The 24970-nt window shown below is 46.2% G+C and overlaps 1 protein-coding gene across 4 annotated transcripts in view; it reads left to right on the forward strand.

Moving 5' to 3' along the window:
* The window catches only part of Bace2 (beta-secretase 2), an 89571-nt gene that overhangs the window by 63151 nt on the left and 1450 nt on the right, over positions 1–24970 (forward strand). For 3 of the 4 annotated variants that reach the window (XM_046439099.2, XM_046439098.2, XM_046439100.2), the window contains one exon: positions 18076–23987. The exons of the other annotated variant lie outside the window; for it this stretch is intronic. In XM_046439099.2, the coding sequence (XP_046295055.1) occupies positions 18076–18329 (254 nt within the window). In that variant the 3' untranslated portion in view covers positions 18330–23987. Of the gene's footprint in view, positions 1–18075; positions 23988–24970 lie in introns of those variants that run through there. 4 annotated transcript variants of the gene reach the window in all.

Consider the following 24970-nt stretch of genomic DNA (forward strand, 5'->3'; position numbering starts at 1 on the left):
TGTCAGAAAATGACAGTGTCTGTGGGGGATTAGCCCTGGACTGCTGGAGGATGCCACAGTCCGTGGGCACTCCAGTCCCTTGGTGTACCGTTGCCCAGAACCTGAACACACACTCTCGTATGCTCTAAACCATCCTTTCCTGGTACAGTGTCAGTCCACATAAGTGGTTGTTGTGCTGCACTGCATAGGGAACAATGGTGAGAAGTCTGTACCTGGTAGGTCCAGACTCGATTTATTTCAAATATTTTTAATCTGTGGTTCGTTGACTCCACCGAGGAAGAACCCACGTATACAGAAGGTTGACCCCACACACCTCGGGCACACTTGTGGAGCATCCAGATTTAACATGTTGACCCTGTGACATAGGTTCTTCAAAAATGTGAAGAAATTTAAAAAAAAGCAAAGCCCACACCTCATTCCCACACCTTCCCCAGAGTTACCCTTTATCCTGAAATTGAGAAATATAATTGCTACACATTTACCATTTTACTATATATATATATATATATATATATATATATATAAGTACTTTACATTAGTTACCTATTGCTGCGTAATAATTTTCCCCAAGACTTATCAGTTCCTTATCACAGTTTCTCGAGCAGTTCTGAGGGTCGGGAGGGGGAAGCGTGGCGGGCTGGCTGGTTCCCACTCAGGGTTTCCTCTCATGAGCTGCAGTTATGATGTTGGCAGATGCTGCTTCCAGGCTCACTCACACGGTGATTGGCAGGAGCCCCCATTCCTCACCATGAATGTTCTCAAGACAGGGCACCTGTGATCCAAAGTGTGCACCTGGACGCCCAAGGTGGAAACAGTCCTTTTATGACCTAATCTCAGTGGTGACATGCCATCACTTCCACCCCCACTATTGGCCAGCAACCCTATTGCTTGTGGGAGAGGACTGCACAGGTTAGGCACCAGGAAGCGGGGTACTTTGGGAGCATCTCAAAGCTGCCTAATACACACTTATGGCAAACATGTTGGTTGGTTAGTGGTTGTTTTTGTTTTCTTTCTGTTTTTCAATTTCTGTGAATGCTATGGTAATATGCATATACTTTAACTTGATTTCACAGTTCTACATTATATTTTCTAGATTTTCCATGTTGATATGAGTACCAGGACATTTGTTTTAACTGCTATATCATATCCTTACGTGTGAATAATCTCAGATTATTCACCCAATCTCATGTAGATTAGCATTTGGGTTGTTTCTCATATTTGCAAGTACACACAGTACTACAGAGAACATCTTTGTGCACATGAACAAGCCGTTCTCCTTATTCTTATTTAAAATTGTCCTTTCATTTCTCTTGTCAAGATGGGTGGTATTTTGGTGAGCACAGTTTTCAATTTATAGATTAATTTGGGAATAATACCCATTTTTATGATATGAAGTCTTGCCCCAAGAATGTGCTAAATTTCTTCATTTGTTTAGTTCTTCTTTTATGGTGTACTGCAGTGTTTTGTGATTCCCCCCCCCCCCATAAAAATTATATGTACTAGGCACCTCTTAGTTCCTGCTGTTGCTGTAGATGGGATGATTTAAAATAGCGTTTTCTAGTGGGTTGTTATGTAAGTATGCAGTTTTTTTACATTAATCTTTTATCCAGTCACATCACTGAGTTCCTATTTTATTTTAGAGTCACTGGATTTTCCACTAAGATACTCAAATAATCTGAAAATAATACATTTTAATCTTTTATAATCTTCACATATTTTATTTATGTTTATTATGTGATACCTTCTGAGACAGTATTGAATAGAAATGATAATAATGGTCATTTTTGTCTTTAAGGGGAATACTTTCCATGTATCACCATTGAGCGTGATGAATGGGGAAGGCTTGTGGAATTTCCTTTTTAAACCTAAATTTAGGGATTCATAGTTCTTGGAAGTGTTTGGTGTGAATAGAATGACTGCTTCACGATTTCTTCTAACATCAGACATGTGCCTGTTTCATAACTCAGCAATTCTAATCCCAGGTGTATGCAAAGAAATCTGGACGTCTACCCAAAGTCTTGACCAGAAGGTTCACAGCAGCTTTGTTCATAAGAGAATGAAAGCAATACATCATTTAGGAATTACAGAATGGTACTCCCATGTCCTTCTCATCAAAGAGAAAGCCAACAAGTCATCAAAGGAGAGTGGGTTAAACAAATGGTTGACTTTTCATTCAGTGGAACACTATACTGCAGTTCTTTCTCTTGAAGAAAATTCTCTTTCATAAGAGAATCTTAGAAAGATTTTTCTTATGAAAGTCTGTGAAGGGGAATTAAGAAAACCTAGAATTCATATCTCAATCGTGAATTTTGAAAATTTTCCATATAATGTGTTTCAGTGTAATAAATATTCACTTTGTGTATTTACACATTTTAGTCTTCTGCTTTAAGACAATTGGGTTTACTGTCCCCTTTTAAATAACTTTTCTCACTAAAAGTGTTTTTTTTTAATTTATTCAATAACTTTTATGTTTAATTTACCTTGCATAGAATATGTGTAGGATATACGGATTAAACGGCCTCCCTCTTGATGACTATCCCATTGTTCCTTATAACATTTATCAAACAGTCTATCTTTTCTTTACTAACTTGAAATCCCACAACTATTACACATCAAATTCCAGTAAATTCTGGAAGATGCATCTTTACTCCTGGATTTCCTATTCTTGCTCATTGATTAGTATTGGTTCCTTTCCTTATCCTTTTGTGTAAAGCTTCTCTTCTCTTTTTTCTTAATTTTTCTTTTGTTTTATGAACATTTGAATCAACTTATTTAAACAGAAGATCTTGTTGGCATTTTGAATGCAGCTTTTGTATAATTCTGCATCCATTTTTCTACTTTTCTTTCATTGATGAAGAGTTTGTCTTTCTTTTGTGGAGACACTTCCCTCTCGTGGTGGACATTTTTGTTTGGTTGTTTTGTAATGTTTTGTAGAGCTCCTCTTTGGTGGGAGTGCTGATTCTCCTCCTAGGAGAGTTCAGTGTGCCTTGGGTTGTGAGCAGGTCACCATAAAACCGTTTTGTGGTGGTTACTGCTCAGTGTCCTCTGACCATGAGAACTTCTAGGTTTCTACACTAAGTTGTGTGAATTTAGACTCCAACCATGCTTGAGGTGGAGGTTTGAGGGTTCCAGTTCTCATGGGAGATTCTTTCTTGCCCTTCTCCCCAAGACCTTCTGCAGACCTCAGGCCGACTTGAGCTTCCAAGATGGTGGAGATCCCCGTCCCCTTCCACCAATGGGCTAGACTTTCTCAGGCGTCTCAGCCCAGGTGTCCACTCCTTAGTGTTCAGGGCATTGAGATCTCAGCAGTAGCACCTACTTCTGGTCAAGGAAGGGCTTTTACTTCTGGTCTCAGCTACCTATTTGGAAATTGGGGGAGAGCTGGGGGTAGTGGATGCCCCTATATTTCTAGCTACTCGGGAGGCTGAGGCAGGAGTTCAGGACAGCCCAGGCAACATAGCCAGACCCTGTCTCTTAAAATAATTGCAGGGGGAGTGGGTCAGTGGTAGAGCATATGTTTGGCATGCATGAAACCCTGCACTCAACCCTCAGCACCCCAAAGTAAATAAGTAAAGTAGACAAAAATCAGGGATAACGTTTTATCCTGGGGCTGTGTTGTAATAGGAGCAGGTGCCACCATTACACTAATCAAGTTGATGGAGCCCCAATCTTTGGGAGTGTCCCTTCTCTCCCTGTGTCTTTTATCTTTGTTTTGTAAGAGGACTCTCAGTTTACAGGGTCTGGCTTCCCTATAAGGGCTGGGATCAGGGAGCAGTGGAGGATCCTTGGTTAGAAATCCCTGGAAGCTCTCCCATACCACACAGTTGACCTCAACCCCATTTTCAGCCAGGGCATATCAGCGGTGGTGCAAGAGCCATGAGTGTTTGGAAAAGTTCGCAGATGCTCCCTTCTGCCGCCCTGCCCCCCCACCTCTGCTCCCACAGGGAACCGCTAATCCAGTCTCCCCCAGATCCACCGGAGGAGGAGAGGAGCGGCAGTGTGGCCTGGGCTGGCGGCTGCAGCTGGGCAAGTAATAGTGCTAAGTCTGCAACTCTGTTATCTCAGTGCCTCGAAGCTTCTGAAATACCATCCATCTCTTTTTATAGATTGAGACATTTCACACCCAAAAACTGCATAGCTTTCAGCTTGTCCAACTTGAAACGCATCATGGATCGCGGCAGTCATTTCACGGCAAGGTTTTCTTGCCGCAGGTTGGAGTGGATCGTCTGGTACAGTCCTGTGATTAAAAATAGGGAACTTAGCTGCTAAGAGCAGAGTTTCAGAGCTAGGCCTCTGCTTATCCACACAGAATGTAATCAAAAGGTACCAAGACCAGGGGACCCCAAGGACAGGTGGGGCAACGCTGGTTCCTCATTTTGCAGCACAGGACACCTGGCTTTCACATGGTTGCAAAGGAAATGGGTCCTGGATCCAGAACCCCGGTAATTCCAGCCTATTCTTCCAAGTAAACCAGGTCCACGCACATGCCCTCTCTGCCCGTGGGGTGGTTCCCTTTGTGCTGTATGTTATGGGGGAGATCTGACCATTGTAATCTCTGTGCTTGGTGACATAGAACTTTCCCAGGAGCTGCTTATCAACCCAGTCCTGACCTTTGGGGGATGACAGACAAAAAGGCCAGAATCAAAATTTCTACCCAAGACATTAAAAATAGCAAAATAGTAACAGCGGGCAGTGGCCTAACCCCACCCTGCCCAACACCCTGTGCTAAACGCTGAGCATCAGTTGATATGGTTTTCCTCCCAACAACACTGACCTGTAGGGGCTGTAATTGTCCCTGTTTGACAGATGAGGAAACAGGGTGAAGGAGGTAGTTCAGATCCCACAGACCACACTTAAGCCAGGACGGCCCGGCTCACAGCGGGAGCTCGGGTCTGCATCACGGAAGGCCAACCCCAGAGCCCATGTCCCTCCTGCCCACTGTGTGCCTGGATCTCTGGTCTGTAAACCAACATACAGGGTTAAAATCTGTCTCTTGGTTGTAGAATCGGCAGGTGTGTAGGAAACATGCAGACCATCAGTGACGGCATTTCCAGAAACTGCCCCTAGAAGTGACTTGAAATCCGCTTCTTCCCGGCTGTGCTAGTCTGTGGCAAAGGGCAGAAGATGGTTGTCTGCAGCTGAGGCTTGATGTCTGACAACCTTAAACAGGGGCTGTTTCCAAAACCATTATTACTACTATAAAAGTAACAATGTGTGTGTTGATGAAAAGTTTATGTTGGGATCTTCTGTGTTTCTCTTATACACTCAAGTCATACACAAAAAAGTGTAACTCAGGCGTTCAGCTTGAAGAACAATACTAAAGTCTGTCTTCCCAACCTGGCCTGGCTGAGGCTGGTTCTGTTTCTTTAACCCAAATGTGATCAGGTCCCATGTGTCATTTTTTGCCATGCTTTTTTTTTTTTTTTAATTTTTTATTGTGGGTTGTTCAAAACATTACAAATTTCTTGACATATCATATTCCACACTTTGATTCAAGTGGGTTATGAACTCCCACCTTCACCCCATACACAGATTGCAGAATCATATCAGTTACACATCCATTGATTTGCATATTGCCATACTAGTTTGACATGCTTTTAAAAAAAGTTTGTACATATTAATGGGGTTTGTGCAACATTTCCATCATGCATACAGCAGGTGCTGATCAAATACAGCCTCCCTTTCCCACCCTGCCCCGCCCTGCACCCACCCCAGTCCCCCACTATTTTGCTTCAGGTGGACATGTTTTGGCTTCCACCCGAGAGGGCACATGCGAGCGGCTCCTTCTGTGCCTGGCTGGTTCCACCTGACGGGACGTCCTTCTTCTGCGGACAGCAGGACGTCCTTGCCCTTTGTGGCTGAGTCATGCTCCCTTGCGTCTGGGCCCCGCATGTCCTTTACCTGCTCCTCTGTTGATGGGCATCGGGGTTCGCCCCACATCCCAGCTCTGTGGACAGTGCAGCCGCCAACCCAGGCAGGCAGGAGCGTCCTCGACACGCCCACTCCATCTCCTTGGGACGTATCCCAGAAGCGTGATGCTGGATCCTACGGAAGATCTGTTTTTTGACTACCTTTTTTTCAGCCGTCTTATTGAGACATGATTCGTATAAACAAAACAGGTCCTGTTGACAGGTACAGCTCCCTGAGCCCTGCACGCGTGTGTGCCCGACACTGTCACCTGTGGAGGAGGTGCCAGGTGCCAGGTTGTGCTCCCTGCCTCCCGGCCCTGCTCCGCCACCCCCTCCCTGGCAGCCGCCCCTACCTTCTGTCTCTGGAGATTACTTGCCACTTGCTAGAACCTTTTATAAATGGAATCACAGCGTGCGTCCCTCTGCCTGGCTCCTGCGCTCCGCGGTTATTTGGAGCCCTGGTTGCTCAGTGCACCAGCCGCTCACGCGTTCTTATTCCTGAGCAGAGCTGGGTTATAGAGATGTACTACGATTTGTTTACCTCCTTTCACCTGCTGGTGAGCTTCTGAGTGGTTTCCAGCGCGAGTGTTTTCACTTTATAAAGAAAGCTGCCTGGGACCAGGCTGGGCCTTGCTTTTCACCTAATTTGACAACCTCCGTTTTTTAACTGGGGCATTCAGTTAAAAATGTTCAGTGCCTGTGCCCCTCACTGGCAGGGGTCACATCCCAGGAAACTGTAGTAAGTTGAAACTAGCACACAGAAAAAGTGCATTGAGGGCTGGGGCTGGGGCTCAGCAGTAGAGCACTCGCCTAGCACATGCGAGGCCCTGGGTTCGATCCTCAGCACCATATAAAAATAATAAATAAAATAAAGATATCGTGTCCAATGACAACTGAAAAATGAATTTTTTTTTTTTTAAAAAAGTGCATTGAGCCCACCTGGCCCCCCCGCCCCCCACAGCTCAGTGGCACGCACACCATGGGGTGCCCGGAGGTTCCCCTCCTGACCCAGAGCTGACTGGAGCCGTGGTCTGCTGCTGCCTGCATGTCAGGAGAGCCTCACACCCCTGCTCAGTCCAGGAAAAGACCCTAGCCCCCACTGTGAGCCGGGCACCCTTGGCCTAACTGTGGTCTGTGTGATCTTAGTGCCCTTTTCACCCTCAGCGTCCTCATCTGTAAAATGGGGATGATTACAATCCCGACAAATCAGTCTTATTGGAAGGACAACCGACTCAACCGGCTGTCGGTGGTGTGCAAACCCTGCGTGTGTATCTCCGTTTCTCCTGTAGGAACACCTAGGAGGAGAGTGGTCGTCCACAGGACAGGTGTGTCTCACTTCCTGAGAGCCTGCCCAGCTGTTCTCCAAAGTCTGGCTGTATGGTAGTCATTCCCCCTGCAGGCCCCCCGTTCTTCCTGGCCCACATCCGATATTGCCATTTTTTAAAATTTTAATAGGTCTTTAGCATCATCTTATTGTGGTTTTTTTTTTTTAATTTTTTAATATTTATTTTTTAGTTCTCGGCGGACACAACATCTTTGTTTGTATGTGGTGCTGAGGATCGAACCCGGGCCGCACGCATGCCAGGCGAGCGCGCTACAGCTTGAGCCACATCCCCAACCCCTTATTGTGGTTTTAATTTGCATTTTCCTAATGACGAATAGTCTTGAACATCTTTTCGTGTGCTGCTGACCATTCACTCAGCTTCTGTGATATATAGTTTTTAAAAATCCTCTTGTCCATTTTTGTACTTTTCCTCGTTATTCAGAGATCTTTATATTTTGAGGATATGAGTCCTTTATCAGAAATGTGACTTGCAGATATTCCCTTTCAGTCTCATAGTATTGTCTTTGGAAGAGAAGTTCTTTCATAGATTGTATTTTTTGGTGTTGTGAGAAATTTTTTTGCTCAAACACAAAGAATTCCTCCTGTGTTTCCTTCTGGAGTTTTTATAGTTTGAGGAATGTGTCATTTTGTTTCCTAATATTTGGAGATTTCCCAGATAGCTTTCTGTCATTGACATCTCATTCAATTGTACTGTGGTCAGACAGCATGGTTTACATGAATTGACCCTTTTAAATGATCTGGAGTTTCTCTTGTGACCGAGGACTCGGTCCATGACAGTCAGTGCCTGTGTGCTGTTGGAAACAGGCGCATTCTGCTGCTGCGACTGGACCCTTGCATAGTCCCGAGCTGGTCCTCTCAGTTGGTGGTGGCTCAGGTCCTCTGTACCACTTGTCACCTCCATGTCCTTGCTCTGCCTTTAAGAAAGGGGCGTTGCCATTTCTGACTGCTTTTGTGGACCTGACTATCTTGTTCCATGGGCTTTGAAGCTCTGTTATTAGGTCCAAAAATGTTCGGGGTGATTCTGTCCAAAGCAGGACCTTTGCTAGGACTCGTGGAGTCACTGTGTTCCTTCCTGCAGTTCCCTGGCTCCGGCTGCCTGAGGCAGGCAGAGCCCCTCTGGGCTTCCTTCGGTGACATCCACAGGGGACACCCTTCTCGACCCTTTCCCTGTTAACACATTTGGGTTTCTACACGGACGGTGGTTCCTTATTGGCAGCGTACGGCTGGGCCTTGCTTTTTACCTAATTTGACAACCTCCGTTTTTTAACTGGGGCATTCAGACAAGAGATTGGCAGATGCCAGCCTGCGGGCCAGATCTGACGTGGAGCTTGTTGTGTGAGAATGGTTTTTACATTTTTAAAGAGTTAGGGGAAAAAAATTAAAAAGAACATGTAGCCCAAAAAACTCTAACATATTTTCTCTCTGGCCCATGACAGAAAAAAGGTTGCCAGTCCCCGGTTTCGACTGTTTCTGTAAAGCGATGATTGACAGGGCTGTTTCAGTCTACCTTCTTGCTACAGGCTGAGTATTCCATATCCAAAATGCATGAGACCAGAAGGACTTCAGATTTTAGGGTCTTCATACTCTGGAATATCTGCAGACATTCAAGGTATCCAGAGGATGGGATCCAAGTCTAAAGTTGACATCCCCTTACATTTCCTCTGCACCTTATTTGCACACCTCAAAGGTCATCATATGCAGTGTATTTGTTGTGCCTGCTTTTGGGATTGCACCTCTCACGTGAGCACAAGTGTACACATTTCCACTGTGGCTTTATGTTGGGACTTGAAAAGGTTCAGATTTTGTAGCATTACAGATTTGGAGTCTTCATAGTGGGAGTGCTCAACCTGGATCTGTTTTTTCTGTGTCATTGGTTCTTTGTTCCCCCTCTTATGATGTGGCTACAGCCCTTTGTATCGAGTTCGTTTGTTTCTTTGTGTTTCCCTGGCTCCCGTGCTAGCTGGACCTCTTTGAGGAGTTGCTCTGAGGTTTACAGGGTGTACCCCTAGCTTCTCACAGTGCACCCCTCGGGTAATCTAAGACCCACTTTCCCTCCTGTATACCACTCAGGACATTGTCATTGTCTTTGCTTTAACTGGCCAATGATCTTCAAGTATTCCGTATTTAAAGTGAGCCAGGTGTGGTGGTGTGCGACTCTGGGGGTCAAGGCAGGAGAATAGCAAGTTTGAGGCCAGGCTGGGCAACTTAGTGAGACCCAGTCTCAACATAAAAAATCAGGCTGGGGCATGTAGCTCAGTGGTGGAGGACCTGCCTAACATGTTCTGTCCCCAGTACAACAATAAATAAATCAACCAATTACAAAAACCAAGTAAGAAATGAGGATTCTTGTAACACACTAGAGAGTGACCACTTTGGGTTTTCTTCATCCCTTCGCACAGAGCCTGCTTCCCACCCAGTGCCCTTCTCTTCTGCTTGAAGGACTTAGTGCAGATCTGCTCATGATGAGCTCTTTCAGCTCATGTGAACCTGACGACATCCTTATGGCATTTCATTTTGGAAGGTTTTTTTTGTTTTGTTTTGTTTTGTTTTGCTGGGAATACAATTGATTTTCACCCAGTCCTTCAAAGATGCTTCTCCACGATCTTCCAGCATGTTCTGACCAGAAGTCTTCTCTCATTCTTATCCTGTTTCTTTGCTTGTATCATTTATTTTCTTTCCATTTTTAAGATATTCTGCTTGTCTCTTGTTTTCGGCAATTCACTAGGGTCCTCTTTCCTTGTTCTTAGGCTTGGGGTTCCTTGAGTCTCTTCTGTTGGTGGTTTATGGTTTCCACCAAATTTGGAAAAATTTTGGTCATTATTTCTTCAGTCATTTTTTTCTGTCTCCCATCCTTTCCTTTCCTATGAATTCTCTGCCGATGTAATTCAGTGCCTTGGAATTTTCCCCGTGAACTGATGTTCTATTTAGCTTTCAGTGTCCTCTGTGTTTGGTTTGCCTAGTTTCCATGGTGATGTCGTTAAGTGGGTAGGTCTCTCTGAAGCATATCCTCACTGCACCTGGCCATGTGGCTCAGGACTCTCTGGCGTGTCACTGGCTCCCCCGGCCTCCCCAGGAGGTACAGTGACAGAAACTGCTGTGGTGTCCTCTGAAGCTGTCGTCTGTATCATTTCTTAGTAAATTTCAGCTGATTGGTTTTCTTGTTGTATATTGTTTTCTTGCTTCTTTTTATGAACTCTAAGTGGTGTTTCCTGCTTCTTTGCATACTCGGTTGCATAGACTGCATGTGACCTTCCAAAGTTCATATGCTGAAACCTCATTCCCAATATGATGGTACTTGAAGGTGGGGACCTTGGGGATGAGACTAGTGTCTTTGCTAACGTGATCCCAAAGAGGTCCCTGACCCCCCAGCATATGAGGACACAGTCAGTAGGCAGAGCTGTGTGTGGACCAAGAAGCCCTCACCTGACACAGAATCTGCTGGGGCCTTGACCTTGGACTCTCCGATCTAGAAGGGTGAGAAATAAATGTCTGTTGTTGGAAAGCCTGCCCCCAGTCTCTGATACCTAGTATAGCAGCCTGAATGGACTCAGACACTTGGCAGTATTTGTTGGATGCTGGATATGGTGGACTTTTACCCTGCTGGGTGCTAAATGTTTTTATATTCTTGAAAATATTCTTGAGACTTGTCCTGGGGTGTGATTAAATTACTTAGAACAAATCTGTGCTTTCTTTTTTTCCCCATAGTTTTATTTAGGTAAAATTAAAGTAATCAAAGGGCACATATATGAAGTATGCAATTTGATCAGTTTTGACATGTTTTGACATATATATATATATATATATATATATATATATATATATATATCTCCAATACGATCAATATAAAAAGCATTTCCTTTACTTTTTTAAAATTTGAAATCATGCAGACTGTATTTCTTACATGTTTTATTACATTAGAAATCAGTCACCTTAAGATATATAGAACCCCAACCCCCACCCCCTGTCAACTATTTCAAAATTAAATGGCACACTTATAAATGTCTCAGAGGTCAAGGAAGAAAGTGCAAGAAAAGTAAATTAGACGTGCTTTGAACTAAGTGATCATAAAAGCTCAAAATGTCAGGATCTCTGGGATGAAACAGTAATCAGAATGAACATTTATAACTTAAAGTACTTGTATCAGAAAGAAGCTAGAATAACAAATTATTTTGAAATTAGTAGGAATGAAAAAATAAAAGTAGGAGCATAGATATATGAAATAGAGAAGAAATAGTACTGCTAAAAGTTGATAAAAATCAAACAAGTCTAATCAAGAAAAAAGCAAGAATCCCAAAATTAGTATCAATGGAAAGGGAGCTCTCAAAATAACCCCATAGATGCTAAGAATATATTAAGGTGATATTACAGTTGTATGCCAACATGGTCTATATTAGAGAAGGATTTGTGCGCTGTTGAGAAGAAAGTGTACTCAGTCATTGATGGATGAAATATTCTATATATGTCTGTTAAGTCAATATCACTGTATTTTTTAATTCTATAGCTTCTTTATTTAGTTTTTGTTTGGAGGATCTATCCAGTGGTGACAGAGTCATGTTAAAGTCACCCAGTATTATTATGGTCTATTTGACTCTTGAAATTGAAAAGGGTTTGTTTGATGCATGTAGATGCTCCATTGTTTGTGGCATAAATATTTACAATTGTTATATCTTGTTGATATATAGTTCCCTTAAGGACTCTGAAATGTCCTTCTGTCCCTTCTGATTAACTTTTGGCTTAAAGTCCACATTATCTGATATGAGGATAGAAACCCCTGCTTGTTTATGCAATCCATGTGAGTGATACGTTTTTCCCATCCTTTCATCTTCAGTCAGTGGATGTCTTTGCCTATGAGTACAATATGCTCTTGGAGACAGCATATTTTTGGGTCTTCTTTTTTAATCCAATATGCCAATCTTTGTCCTTTGATTGATAGGTTTAGGCCATTTACATTTAATGTTATTATTGAGAAATGATTTTTATTCCCTTCTATTTTGATTTTTTCTGGTTTTTACTTTGAATTAGTTTCTCATTTGATTGACTATTCTTGTAATGTAGTTCTTCCCTTTGCTGGTTTTCATTTCTTCTTCACAAAATTTTTTATTGAGCATGTTTTATAGTGCAGGCTTTCTAGTTGTAAACCCTTAACTTTTGTTTATCATGGAAGGTTTTAATTTCCTCATCAATTCTGAAGTGTAATTTTGCCAGCCAGTGTTGTTGGCTGGCATTCATTTTCTTTCAGAGCTTGATATACATTTTTCCAAGACCTCCTAGCTCTGAGGTTGAGAAGGCTGAGATCTGGATTAGTTTCCCTTTAAATGTTACCTGCCTTTTTAAACTCTGGCAGCCTTTAAAATTCTTTCCTTATTCTGTAAGGTATTTTAATAATAATGTACCGTGGTTTGGGTCTATTGTAATTTTATATGTTTGGGGTCCCATAAGCCTCCTGTATTTGATTTTCCATTTCATTCTTTAGGTTTGGGAAATTTTCTGATATTATTTCATTGACAAGATTGTACATTCCTTTGGTTTGTGTCTCTATGCCTTCATCTATCCCAATAAATCCTAAATTTGGTCTTTTCAGGTTATCCCTTGTTTCTTGGAAGTTCTGTTTTGTAGTACAGGCTGTCTTCCAAGTGATCTAGTCTGTTGACAGTGCTTTCCATTGAATTCTTAATTTGGTTTATTGATTCCTTCATTTCAAGGATTTCTGCTTGATTATTTTCAGAATCTATCTCTTTATTAAAGTGATCTTTCACTTCCTGAATTTTCTTTCTGATTTCACTCCTTACATTGTCCTTTACTTCTCAGATGAGTTTGGTTAAATTCCTTCTCTAATATTTTTTTCCACTGTGATATAGTTAGAGTCTGTTATTGAAGTATCTTGTTTTGTTTGGGGCAGTTTGTTCCCTTGTTTTTTCATGTTATTTGTGTGTCTACCCATCTAGCGGTATGGATCTGAGGTAGTAGAGTTTCTACCCTGTGGACTTGTATTGTCCCTGAAGGTTTCCAGTACCTCACTGTTTAGAGGAAGACAAATAATAATAAATAATGCAAACAATTTTACAGCATTAAACCAAATAGTTCCTACTATGAAGTCTACAGTGTTAATTATCGCAATACACAGAAATGATGTGTTCAGTTATTGTCTACAATAAAAATGGCAACTTTGCAAAAGGTTTTATAATTTCAAATGGTGGACAAGGAGAGAACAGAAGTGATACAGGACGTGATGATTATGAGGGAGGAGGAGAAAAGAAGAAGTAAAAAGTTAAAGGAAGAGTGAAAGAACAATAGAGATTGACTGTTAGCAGAAGAAAAGACAAAAATAGAATCAAAGGAAACAGCTAAGAGAATATATATATATATATATATATATATATATATATATAAATTTTTAAATAAAAATAATACAAAACAAAACTAAACTATACTAATGAAATATCCTAGTCCTCAAACAATGAAAATAACTGACTTCAAAAATGCTAGAAATGATTTAAAGAAAACAAATGTCAGTATGAATGAATGTCCATGTACCATTAAGGTCACAATTAAACAGAGAAAAGGGGAAGAGAGAGAAAGAGAGAGAGAGACAGAGAGAGAGAGAGAGAAGAGAAAAAAAAAACCCAATGAAAAGTTAAAGAATTCTTTCTGTTGGAGTTCAAAAGTTTCTCAGCTTCTCAGCAGTCTTAGGTGGGGTCCTCTGGTGCGTGATGATCCACCCTGTGGGTTGCTGGAGTGAGAGAGGTAATCTCATAGGCAGAATTTCTGGAGGCAAGGTTTAGGCTTAGGTGGGCCAATAGGTCTGGAGATTTTAAATCTGTGAGCCACCAGGGCCCAGTAATTGCCAGTCTATGCTGGAAGACTGTATCCCAGGATCTCCCCTGGGTTCCACTCATATAGTGGGGAAACACTATATGATTTTTAGGACGACCCTTCTGTGTGCTGTAGCAAATGCCCTGTGAACATACAGTGGGGGACCCAATTCTTAGTTATTTATATCACCTGCAGCCCCCGTGTTTCCTGGTCTTGGGTTCAATCTCTAAATTCAATCTCTCCCATTCCTACCCTTCTAAATTCCCTGCCAGATGCACCTCTCCCAGCCAGTCCAGCAAGCAGCCAGAGGGTGGGGGAGTGGGAGAGCTGGGTGGGTTTCCAGGACCAGTTGTCCCCTGTGTAAGCTTCTCTCCAGGTTTGGTTTTCTGCTGGTCACGTAAGCACACTCTATGTCATGCAGTGTGTGTTTATTGGTTGTATTTTGGGTCAAACTCGGGTTTGCCAGGAATTGGCTTCCTTAGCTGCCAGCACCCTGTGCTGCAGCTGCAAAATTGTCCCCCCTTTGTCTTCCACATGCTGCATGGAGAGATGGCAGCTTCTTTCCCAAACAAGGATATTGTGTAGTGGGCATTTCAGTTTAGTGGGCAATGTCCTGGATCTCTAAATGCTCCATACCCAGACACGCCTTGGACCTCCTAAAAATGTGGGTTCCTTCAATCCCCAAATCCCTCCACTGTGCTCATGGAGGGGCCGCTCTGGCTGCAGCAGTGGCTGGACCACGGGGGATTTCTTCTTTATTTTATTGTATCCAACCTCCTGAGTTCCCGATCTGCTTTGAATGTCCAGTTTTAAATTCCAGGGGAGTCCCCCCACCTTTCTTTTCGGTTCACCCACCTTGCAGAGGAGCTGCCTGTCTGCTTTCTTGGTTTCACTCCACAGAGCAGCCGGGAAAGCGGCCTGCTCTTTTCCACCATCTTGAAACTCCTCCAGCCTGTGCTTTCTTGTCTTGCTTCTTTGATTTCTTCAGGGAGAGTCAGAGTGAATTTTAGGACGGCCATTCTGCGTGCTGTAGCTAAAGCCCTGTGAACTGCTTGCTGCTTTTCCCTTCACTCGGGGGAAGAAGGAGCAAACAGGAAACAGAAAGCTGGGGAGAAGGCACTCTTCCCAGCCCTGTCTGGACTCCAGGCCTTTCCTTCACGTCCTTTTAGAGGCTCTTTCATGGCCTTTCTGTGTTCTCTGACCAGTACAGTCCCTCAGCCCACAGGGGCTGGTCTAGGACCCCACTGGTACCAAACCCAAGGATGCTTAGCTCCCACGTGGATTTGCATGGAACCTACACACATCTTCTCATGAACTTTCATCATCTGTAGATGACTTATATTACCTACGACAACATAAATGCCACGTAGATAGATGTTGTTCTGTATCGTTTGGGGTATAACAACAGGAAAAAAGCCTGCATGTGCCTAGTACAGACACTGTTTTTTCCCCAATACTTTTGGTCTGCAGCAGGATGACCCTGTGGATACAGAACCCACAGACATGGACGGCCTCTATGCTCAGCCAGAGGCCCAAGGGGGGCCCACGAGGCATACTATCCCCTCAACATGACTCTGCCCGGAACTCCTACGGCCTGGGCTTCCTGGGCCTCTGCCTGTCTCTTTGGAGGCCGTGGCCTCTGCCTGCATCCCCATCCTGCGGCCACCAGGGGGTGTGCTGGGGCAGTCGCAGGGTGCTCTTTGTTACCCATCTTTTTTCATATATTTTGCCCAATGTTTTGGTTGTTTCCGGTCCAGGAACACAGCTGCCCCCACTCTCTCTACCTCTCACTGGGAGCAGAGATGGCTCCAAGCCTGTCTTCATCTCTCCGTGCTTTACTGTTTTCAGATGCTCTGATCTTTGTACTGAGCCTGTTCCCTTTCCATCATCTTACTAGCCAAGCTCCTCCATTTGTAAAGTAAGCACACGCATGTGCACACACACACACACACACACACCACGGCGACCTGCTGTAGGAAAACACGGGCAACCGGAGAAGGATTCCTACAAATCCACGATGATAAAACATAAAAGGTCAATCGTTTTTGTCCAACAGCAACCCCCTCACAAGCCAAGGGCTGTGAGTGTCGTGAAGCCAGGTGGGGAACCGTAGTCCTTGTTTCCTGTGCTGTGTGGGGAGAGGAGTGGGCTGTCCACGCCATGCGGGTGGGCATTCATGCCCACCGGGCTCCCCGTGGACACTCTGCCAACAGGTGTAAAGAAGCTTGAAAGTGAGCATGCCGGCCCCAAGTTCACTTCTAGGCGCTCTTTCTGAAGTTGAGACTCTGAACAACGGTTTAGGCTCCACCTTTCTTGCATCCTGTCTACACTGGTGCCAATGCTGAAGGCACAGAGAAGGCCGCAGTGGGAAACTGGTCAACAATCTGATAGACCCATAGTTTTTGTGTGTGTGTGGTCAGCAGGATAGCCTGGATTAAAAAGTAAAAGATGTGATTTTAATATAGGTAATGTATATATTAAATATATATATATCATATGTAAAGTAAAAATAGAGTTTACAAAACAACAAGTACCACATAGTCCCATCCTGGTTTTAAAAAATCAGTGTATAGAAAACGATGGCGCCCTACGATATCAGCGCTATTTCTAACTGGTGAATTTATGAGTGTGCTTTTATCTCCCTATGTTTTCAGATCTCTCTATCATAAACATATATTGACTTCATAGTAAAGAGTAGGGTTACTTTTCAGTTATTTAAAATGTTTAGTAAATATGTGTCTTGATGGTGGTACAGGCCATGACCAGCAGCCTCCTCCGTGAAGGGCCAGGTGCTGATGACCTTAGGTGTTGCTGACTTCATGGTGCATGTGGCTGCCCAGCCACCGGAGCACCGAGTGACCGTGGACCTCACACATGAGCAGATGTGGCCATGTTCCAGTGAAACTTGATGTCCTAAAGGAAGTGGCAGGGGATTGGCCCAAGGATGTCCTGGCTGACAGCTGCTGTGGGCGCCCAGGGCTTGGGGTGACCGAGGGCCATGCCCACAGGCCTTCCTCATTGCCCATCTTTGCCTGGGCCCTTAAAAGTCCACTAGCCAGAAAATGTACCTTCTTTACAAAGGACCCAGGGCTGTTTCCCTCGTTTCAGACCGTTACTCCATTATTATTTTGACTTGTTCTTTCCTCAATTGAGAGGATCATATTCAGCCCCAGGATCTTGGGGCTCTAATCACAGGAAAATTAGATGCTTGGCGGTGTTATTTGGGGGGCTGAGTAGTCGTTTCTGCAGTTAGACAGAAAAGAGGGACAGCAAGGCCTGTTCCTTTGTCGTTTTCAGGGTGGAGCTCAGGGCTCCGCGCTGCTGACAGGGGAGGTGGCCAAGCACGTAGATGAGAGCCTCCCAAGCCCCGACCTGCCTGCAGGGCTCCGGCACTCTCTCTGTCATTGAGTCTGGACAGCCGTGTCCTTCCCTGTGGTTCTCCTGGTCACCACGTGTCGTGAACTAGATGCTGCAGCCTTTGGGTTGGGGTCCCCCAGATGCTGAAAATCCACCCATGGGACAGGAGTGGGGCAGGGAGGGTGTGCTGAGCCAGGCTGACTCCAGGGTGAGACGTGAGCTCCGGCTGGCGCTGCAGAGGACACAGCCGGGGGCCAGGCAGGCACGAGTAGATTCCACTAGAATTCCCGCTCCCTTCCTCTTCCTCTGAGGACACACAGCAACGCCACTTAGCTGGCTACCAGGCTCAGGCCCAGGTGTTGTCCCCTCCATGGCACTGCAGGCTGTGGCTGTGCGTGCCCTTCTGCAGGGTCCCCTCCTCTCCGTGGCCCCAGCTCCTGCAGACCTTGGAAGGTGCTGCCCTTGCTGTGTGGGCCTGGATCCCTGAAGGCACACTGTCCCAAAGCCTCCCTCCTCCCAGCACTAGGACATCCCAGCCTTTGGGACCCCAGTGTGCTGCAGGGAGGTGACAGCCGGGGTCCTCCATGCTCTTTCTGCTGGAGGGGACCGCTGAGCTCAGAGCCGTGCATCTCTCCCCTTCTGTCTCCTCAGAGATCGCAGGTGCTCCAGTGTCTGAGATCTCGGGGCCCTTCTCCACCGAAGACATAGCCAGCAACTGTGTCCCCGCCCAGGCTTTGAATGACCCCATTCTGTGGATCGTCTCCTACACCCTCATGAGCGTGTGCGGAGTCATCCTCCTCATCCTGATCCTTCTGCTGCTCATCCCCTTCCAGTGCCGGCACACGCCCCGCGACCCCGAGGTCGTCAACGATGAGTCCTCTCTCGTCAGGCATCGCTGGAAATGAAGAGCCACGTCTGACTCTCTGACCTTGACCTTGGCTCTCCACAGGACTCCGCATCCAGGGTGCCGCGTGGGTCGGGCCAGGCTCCTTCCTCTGTGCGTTGGTTGGGAATCTCGTCCTGCTCCCACATGCCTTCCAGATTCACTGTACCTTGATTATTCTTGATCTTAAAGCTTCCGGTTCTTCTTTCCTACTTCCAAGAAAAATGGTAATAAAAAACACCTCATTCTAAACCAAAATGGAGTGGATCAGGCTTCAGGCTTTACGGAGCTGCAAACTGACCAGGTGTGTCATCAAAGAAAAAAAAGGGGCAAGCCATGACTGGCTTTCTTTCTCTAACCTCTTGAAAAATGTGTGTGCATAACCCTGTTAGCTTCCTAGGAGCTTTTGTATTAATAGTATCTAAGGGTATTTTGCACCGGGCTTTGGCGTGGGTTGGGTGGCACTGGAAGACTTTGCAACATGGTGCAGGAGGAGCCGTTGCCCCAGCCCTCACCAGCCTCTCCTGCAGACGCGGGGCCTCCTTCCTGTCGAGGCACAGGTGAAGGGGACCTGCTCTTTTGTACCCAATGAAGCTGTGCTATTGTTGGTGGAAAGTTAAAGTACTACCTCTATGACTTTGCCCAGGGTCCTGAGACTGGGTGGGGTGGCGCAGCTTGATGCCAGCTATGTCCTCACCCGCCAGAGTCCTCATCCCACCAGGTGAGAAGGGTCCACTGAGCTTGGTTCTGTGGCCATGCTGGCCGCGACCACACACCCTTCCTCCTGCACAGCTCAATTAGCAGGGCCTTCAGGAGCGAGACAAATGCGACTTTGATGGCAGAGTTGTTTCTGTTTCTAGGTCTTCTCTGGAAGTGGGTTGGTTGGTCCCCTTCTGGGAAACAGAGAAGTGGCTAAAGGCCCACGCTCTGACCCACTGCAGAGGAAGCCAGGTGAGGGACACGGAGGAGCTCTGATTCTCCCTGTGCTCTCAAGCCATGTGCTTCCCTCTGCATAACTGCGGGGCTCAGGGTGACTGCCCGGATGCACTCAACCAGAGCTGTTTGGCAGTCGGCCTTTGTGCCTTTGGCCTTTGGTGACAGGTGATTAGCGGTGTCCTTGTTTGGGGGGAAATCCCCACTTGCTGTTGCTCATTTGAGGCCTTTGCCAAAGAGAAGTGGAGCCTTAACTCGCTGCAGCCGGCTTACATGACCTGATGCAATCAGAAGGTGCCAGCCAGTCTCCCTTCTCTCTTCACTTTGCAGTGCTACTGGGCGGGCTCGGCGTGTTACAGAATTCCTATCAGCAGTGCTAAGCACCCCCTCCCCCGCAGGAGTGTTCTTGCTGTGTGTGTGGACGTTCAGGACACCTGTTCTGCTCATGAGGTCCCTGAGTCACCTCCATATTGAGAAATACGTGACCATGCCAAAGAGACATGGGGGCCACCCAGGCAGGTTATGGTGAGCTCGTAGATGCTGGCAGCCTAAAGAATCTTCTGTGAGATTCCCGTGGGGGAAGAGCTGAGCTGGATCTGAGAGGAAGCTGAGCACACAGAGGGCAGAGAGGAGTGTCCTCGCCTGCTCTTGTCTTGGCTGGCCTCTGCTGATCATTTCAAAATGTGTTGCAGAGCTAGACATCTCTGGCAGTGGATTTCACTTCTTATCCCGATGACTTCTCCATGGATTCCTGTTTTGTGAGCCTCTTTGTATCAAAGTGAAGCCAGTTATCCTAAACTGCACCTCCTCTTTGCTGTAAAAAAACTGACCCCTGAAATAACAGGAGGGGTGCGGGGTGTGGCCGGCAGCTGGGCTGTGGGTCCTGGGGCAGGTGCCGTCTGTTCCTCTTTGCTCTCCTGGTTTCTGAGTGGGGATGGTTCTGCTGCGGCAGATCAGCAGGCACAGCTCTCAGAATACAGGAGCCTAACAGATCAGGTTCCCCGAGGCCCTGGATGGAGTTTACAATAATGCTCTTTGCTGCGCATCTAATTTCCCTACCTTTGCATCTCCGATGCCATTGGATGTGACATTTTAATGGGAATGCTTAAATTACAAAAGCATAATTTAGCAACAAGAGTGGAACAGACAGTTGAATTTAGGACACTTTCCTGGCATGCATTGCAGCTGAAAATTGGACTTTGAGTCCAAACTGTGATAGTGACACCCACCTCCTCAAGTTATGTAAATTGAGACTGCCTGACACACCCGCAGAGAGATTTGCTTTGAACAGGAAGGGAGGCTGCAGCCCTTTGAGGGTGTCATTTTTTACCTTGCAATTCACCATGGAAGGTTCTGGAAATCAGCCCTGGCCTGAAAGGAGCAACTGAACGATTGCATGTTAGAAGCCTCCTCAGCTTCAGAGTGGAGCAGGTTCTCCATGAACCAGCTTATTTTAAGTAGTGTGCTGCTTCCTTCTTGATAACTTACTCAGAAGTCTGAAGTGAAGCCCTGCCTTCGGAAACTGGAACTATTTCTAAAATACAGCAAGAAGCGAGGTGGGGGTTGAGTCTTTTTCCCCCTTGGGAATTTAAAGGAACCATGAGTGACTGGTATCTGATCCGCTGGCACATGTGCCACGCCCTATTGCCTTTCTTCTGAGCCCAAAACAAGTGCCTGGCACTGAAGAAGCCCTGCCCTGTGCACGACCCCGGGTGCTCCAGCTCAGCACTGTGCTTCTGAGCCTGGAGAAGGACGTCTCTGGGCTCATCCTGAAGCCCAGAAGTTTGAGTTGGAGATAGCCTTGGGGTCAGTGATCAGAACTGTGGAGCCATTCCCAGCAAGACAGCGGTAAGGACGCCATGGAGCTTGGGGCCATAGATTTGGGGATTTGGCTGCAATTAGGGGATTCATTCTCTCCCTTAAGAGGAGCAAGAAGAGGAATCATTTAATTATTTAGTCAAAAATGGGGGTTTGTTGAGTTCTTCAGGCCACATCCCATTTGGTGGATCTGCCACACAGGGTCCCATCCTGAGTTCTGGCTTCCTGCCGCTCCATGTCCCCAGGAATAAGTCAGTGCCAAACTGTGTTTCATAACCAGGAGTAATTGGGTTTCACAGCCTTTGTCCTTATGAGTGGAAATCAGATAATCAGGGAGAAACCCAATATGTTTTCTCTTGCACAAACTATTTAGAATTGATTATGGAACCATTCAGGGAAAAAAACTTACCCTAAGATTTTTTTTTTCTTTTTTTAAAGAAAAACTGCCCAACACCATAAAAGGTACAGTTGTGGGGTCTGCCAAGGGAGAGACTAGATTTTTAGTACTAGGTAAACTCCACAAATCTCTATTAGGCTTAACATTTTTTAGACTTGAACTTATGATTGTTTATCAATTCAAAAGCCATCTGGAAAAATTCTTTGGGGGGTGGGGGAGGGGTGATGCGATTTCCAGTGTGCTGACTGACAGGGAAGCAGGTTTGACTCCTTCAGGAAACGTGCTTTCATTCCGGCCACCTCAGATTTCTTTCTCACAGTTGCTGGATCTGTGGAGATGTGATTTGTTTTAGAGATCCAGGAATACTCAAGATAGCATCCCCATCAGCATTAATGGCCTGAGGGAAGGTGGGCTGTGAGCTGCCCAAGCTGGGGAGGGATGTCCACTCCAGAGACAGAGTGCAGGGTTATCGGTGTTTGGTAGACTCCAGGAAGAGGGCGGGACAGGAAGGAGCCAGAAGAGAGGTGGACCCACAGTCTGCATTTGTGCAAAGACACTGTGGGCTGCTGTCCCAGGGGTGCTCTCAGGGTCCTGGCCCTGCCCACGCTGTAGTGATGTCCCAGAGGGTCCTCTCAGACTGGTCACTGCAGGAGAGGAGCCATCAGACTGAAGGAACTTGCTTTATAGCCGTATTTAGAACCCTGTTCTAGTAAATAGAGAGGCCCAAACTGCCCAGCGGGACCCAGGCCTCAGCCTGCAGGTCCAGGGCTACGACTGAGAACTTTGGAAGGCAGGGTCAAGAGACTGAGGCCAGGGGACTTTGCCAGGTTACCTATGGGGTCTGAGCTCCTGGGAAGGGCGCCTGGCAGCTGCTGCCTGGATATTCTTCCCGAGAACAGAGTAACTCAGGCCAGCCCAGCCACTCTGACCACACTCCTTTCCCAGACACTTCCAGAAAGAAGAACTTGAGGGAAACCAGATCCTTCCTCATGTCACTGCTGTCGGCCTCCGAGCCCTGCCCCCAGGGTGGCCCCCAGCCTCAGCATCCCTAGCAGGTCCAGGAGGTCCCAAAGTGAACCTCAGTCCTATCCAGAATCAGCGTGGGACAGCCTGTGGGGCAGGGCCACACTGAGAATGGGCCAGGCCCTTCCCTCACAGGTGTGCAGTGTTTAGGATGAATGGGGCCAGGCTGGCCTGTACCCAGGACGCACCCACAGAGCCCCACATGTCACAGCCCGAACAGAACCTTGCTGGTATGGATCTGTAACTCTGCTGTGTCACCCAGGTGCTGGGTGTGTGGTGCAGACGTGGTTCCAGTTGACACGGCTGTGCTCACAGTGGGGCCTCTAGAAGGAGACAAGCAACCTGGGCCTCTCTTGCCACCAGCCCCACGTTGACATTGATGTGTGTCCGGGGTCTCCAACGAGCTGGGAGACAAGTTTTTGTTCACAACACATGCACAGACAGGCGTATCACGAGGAGCCCAGTGTCCCCCCATGGCCAGGCCTCTTTCTTTCTGGTAAAGGCCAGCTGCGGACTCTGAGCTGTCTCCTGATGTGAGCGGGTTTCCACCTGTTACATCTTGGGGCTCCATGGAAGAGAAATTTCACAAGTTTCACGTCTCTGAGCCGGGCTCTCAGAGCAAAGTGTTCAGAGGGCATTCAAAGGCTATCTTCTTTTGAGATCAAGGGGGTGGGGGGAACTGCTAATTAAGGATCTGTTAATCAATATTAAAAATCACAATAAAATTTATTAACAAATTGTATGCAATTTTGTGTTCTTTGTTGCTAGGGGTATAGAACTGGGGGTTACCTCCCCTGACACACATTTTCCTAATTGTGGATGCCATGTCACACATGGTCATCAGCAAGGGCGGAAGTTCTGCTTGGTGTAGCAATTGCTCGGTACACGTGAGCACTCGGAGAATGAATGGGATCTGTCACGTGCTAATGACAGATTCATGGGATCTAAAATGACATATTTTCTACCATTTCTGTTCATTTTACTGTTGACCATTCTTGAGGTTTAAAATGCCTGTGTTCGGGCATTGGAAGGGGCCACTCATCTCTCCTTAAAGTGACGGGGCTCACTGCCACGTGGGCAGTGGCTGTTAGGGTTCTGGTGGAAGAGCTTCCAGCCTGCACTGAATTCTAAGCAGATGCCAAAAGTAGAGCCTGGCAAAATGTATTTTATGCATATCTCAGATTTATATCTTTTAACACATGGTTCCTAAGTGTAACTTGTATTTCTGGCAATGCTTAAAATGATTTTATATTTCCCTTTTGGAATTTTCCTCCATTTCCAGCACACTGACTTTAATTATAGTTGTGATTTGAACAAGAAGATATTCATTCCATCTTCGAAGGGGCTCAGCGGCCGTGGACAAATGTAGAAACGATTGCTGTGCAAAACATGGAGTTTTCTAAAATGACCTTATTTTTATACTTATATGCTGCACTGATTTAAGATATAGACCATTGAAAAGGAAATAGAATATATTGGTTTATTTGAATAAATAATACTCTAACTTGTTGGGTGTGAGTTTTTTGTTTGTTTGGTTGGTTGGGGTATTTTGGGTTTGTTTTTTTACGGACTTCAGTTGTTCAGGCCACACTTCTGAGATCACTGGGGTGGTGTGTCATGGGCTGTTATGGCCACTGCTTCCACGTGGGCTTCTGCAAAGCAAAGACAGAGCTGAGTGGAGGGGCCGTCACAGGTTCAATGACTAAGATGCAGAACATGCCCAAATGGGGAAAGAATAAGGTCCTTTAGGATCTGAAGACCACACAGGGAGTGGAGGGGGCGTGCCTGCAGAAAAGAAATGGAGGACACACCCTCACTGGTCTCAGGGATTGGGCAGGACGGTCCTACCTAGTCTTGAGGCTGGTGTGATGGGACTGGGGATGTCTGGGTAGGTGTCACTCCCACAACCCCCTGCAGGGAGGTGGCATTCTCCTGGTCACCAATGGGAAACCAGCCCTCAGGCACTTGTCCAGGAAAACAGCTAGAAAAGCGTGTGCCCCAGGAGTAGAAGCCAGCTCTGTCCCCCTCCAAAGCCACACTCCCTCTGCACCCCACACTTGCCTCCTGAACCCCACCCCCAGAGCCTGAGGCCTCGTTTGTGCCATGAGGATCCTGCTTAGTCATCCGGTCTCTCAGACACAGCAGAGACACTTGGTGAGTGAGGCCACCTCATCTAGAGCTATGAATCAGCTGCAAGACCACCCTTCAAAATAGGGTCACTACTCACCTTTGTGTACCCAAGGGAAAGGGGGAAAGCAATTTCAAACTACTCAGGCCTGATTGGAAGGCGTACCTAGAGTTACTGGAGAAAACGAATAGGACACGTACTTTTAATAGCCATGAAGATCACTGGGTTTCCTATTCAGCCTTCTCTAAGCTGCCCTGGCAGGCATGGAATTCTACACAACGCGGAACCTCAGGCGGCCTCACAGGCGTGATCCCACGTGTCTGCCACGAGGTGGCGCTGTTGGGAAGTGTGGTGGTCCAGGTTT

The sequence above is a fragment of the Marmota monax genome, unplaced genomic scaffold, assembly GCF_021218885.2.
Source record: "Marmota monax isolate L192 unplaced genomic scaffold, Marmota_monax_Labrador192_F-V1.1 WCK01_AAM20220418_F8-fsc00125, whole genome shotgun sequence".
Classification (NCBI taxonomy): Eukaryota; Metazoa; Chordata; class Mammalia; order Rodentia; family Sciuridae; genus Marmota; species Marmota monax.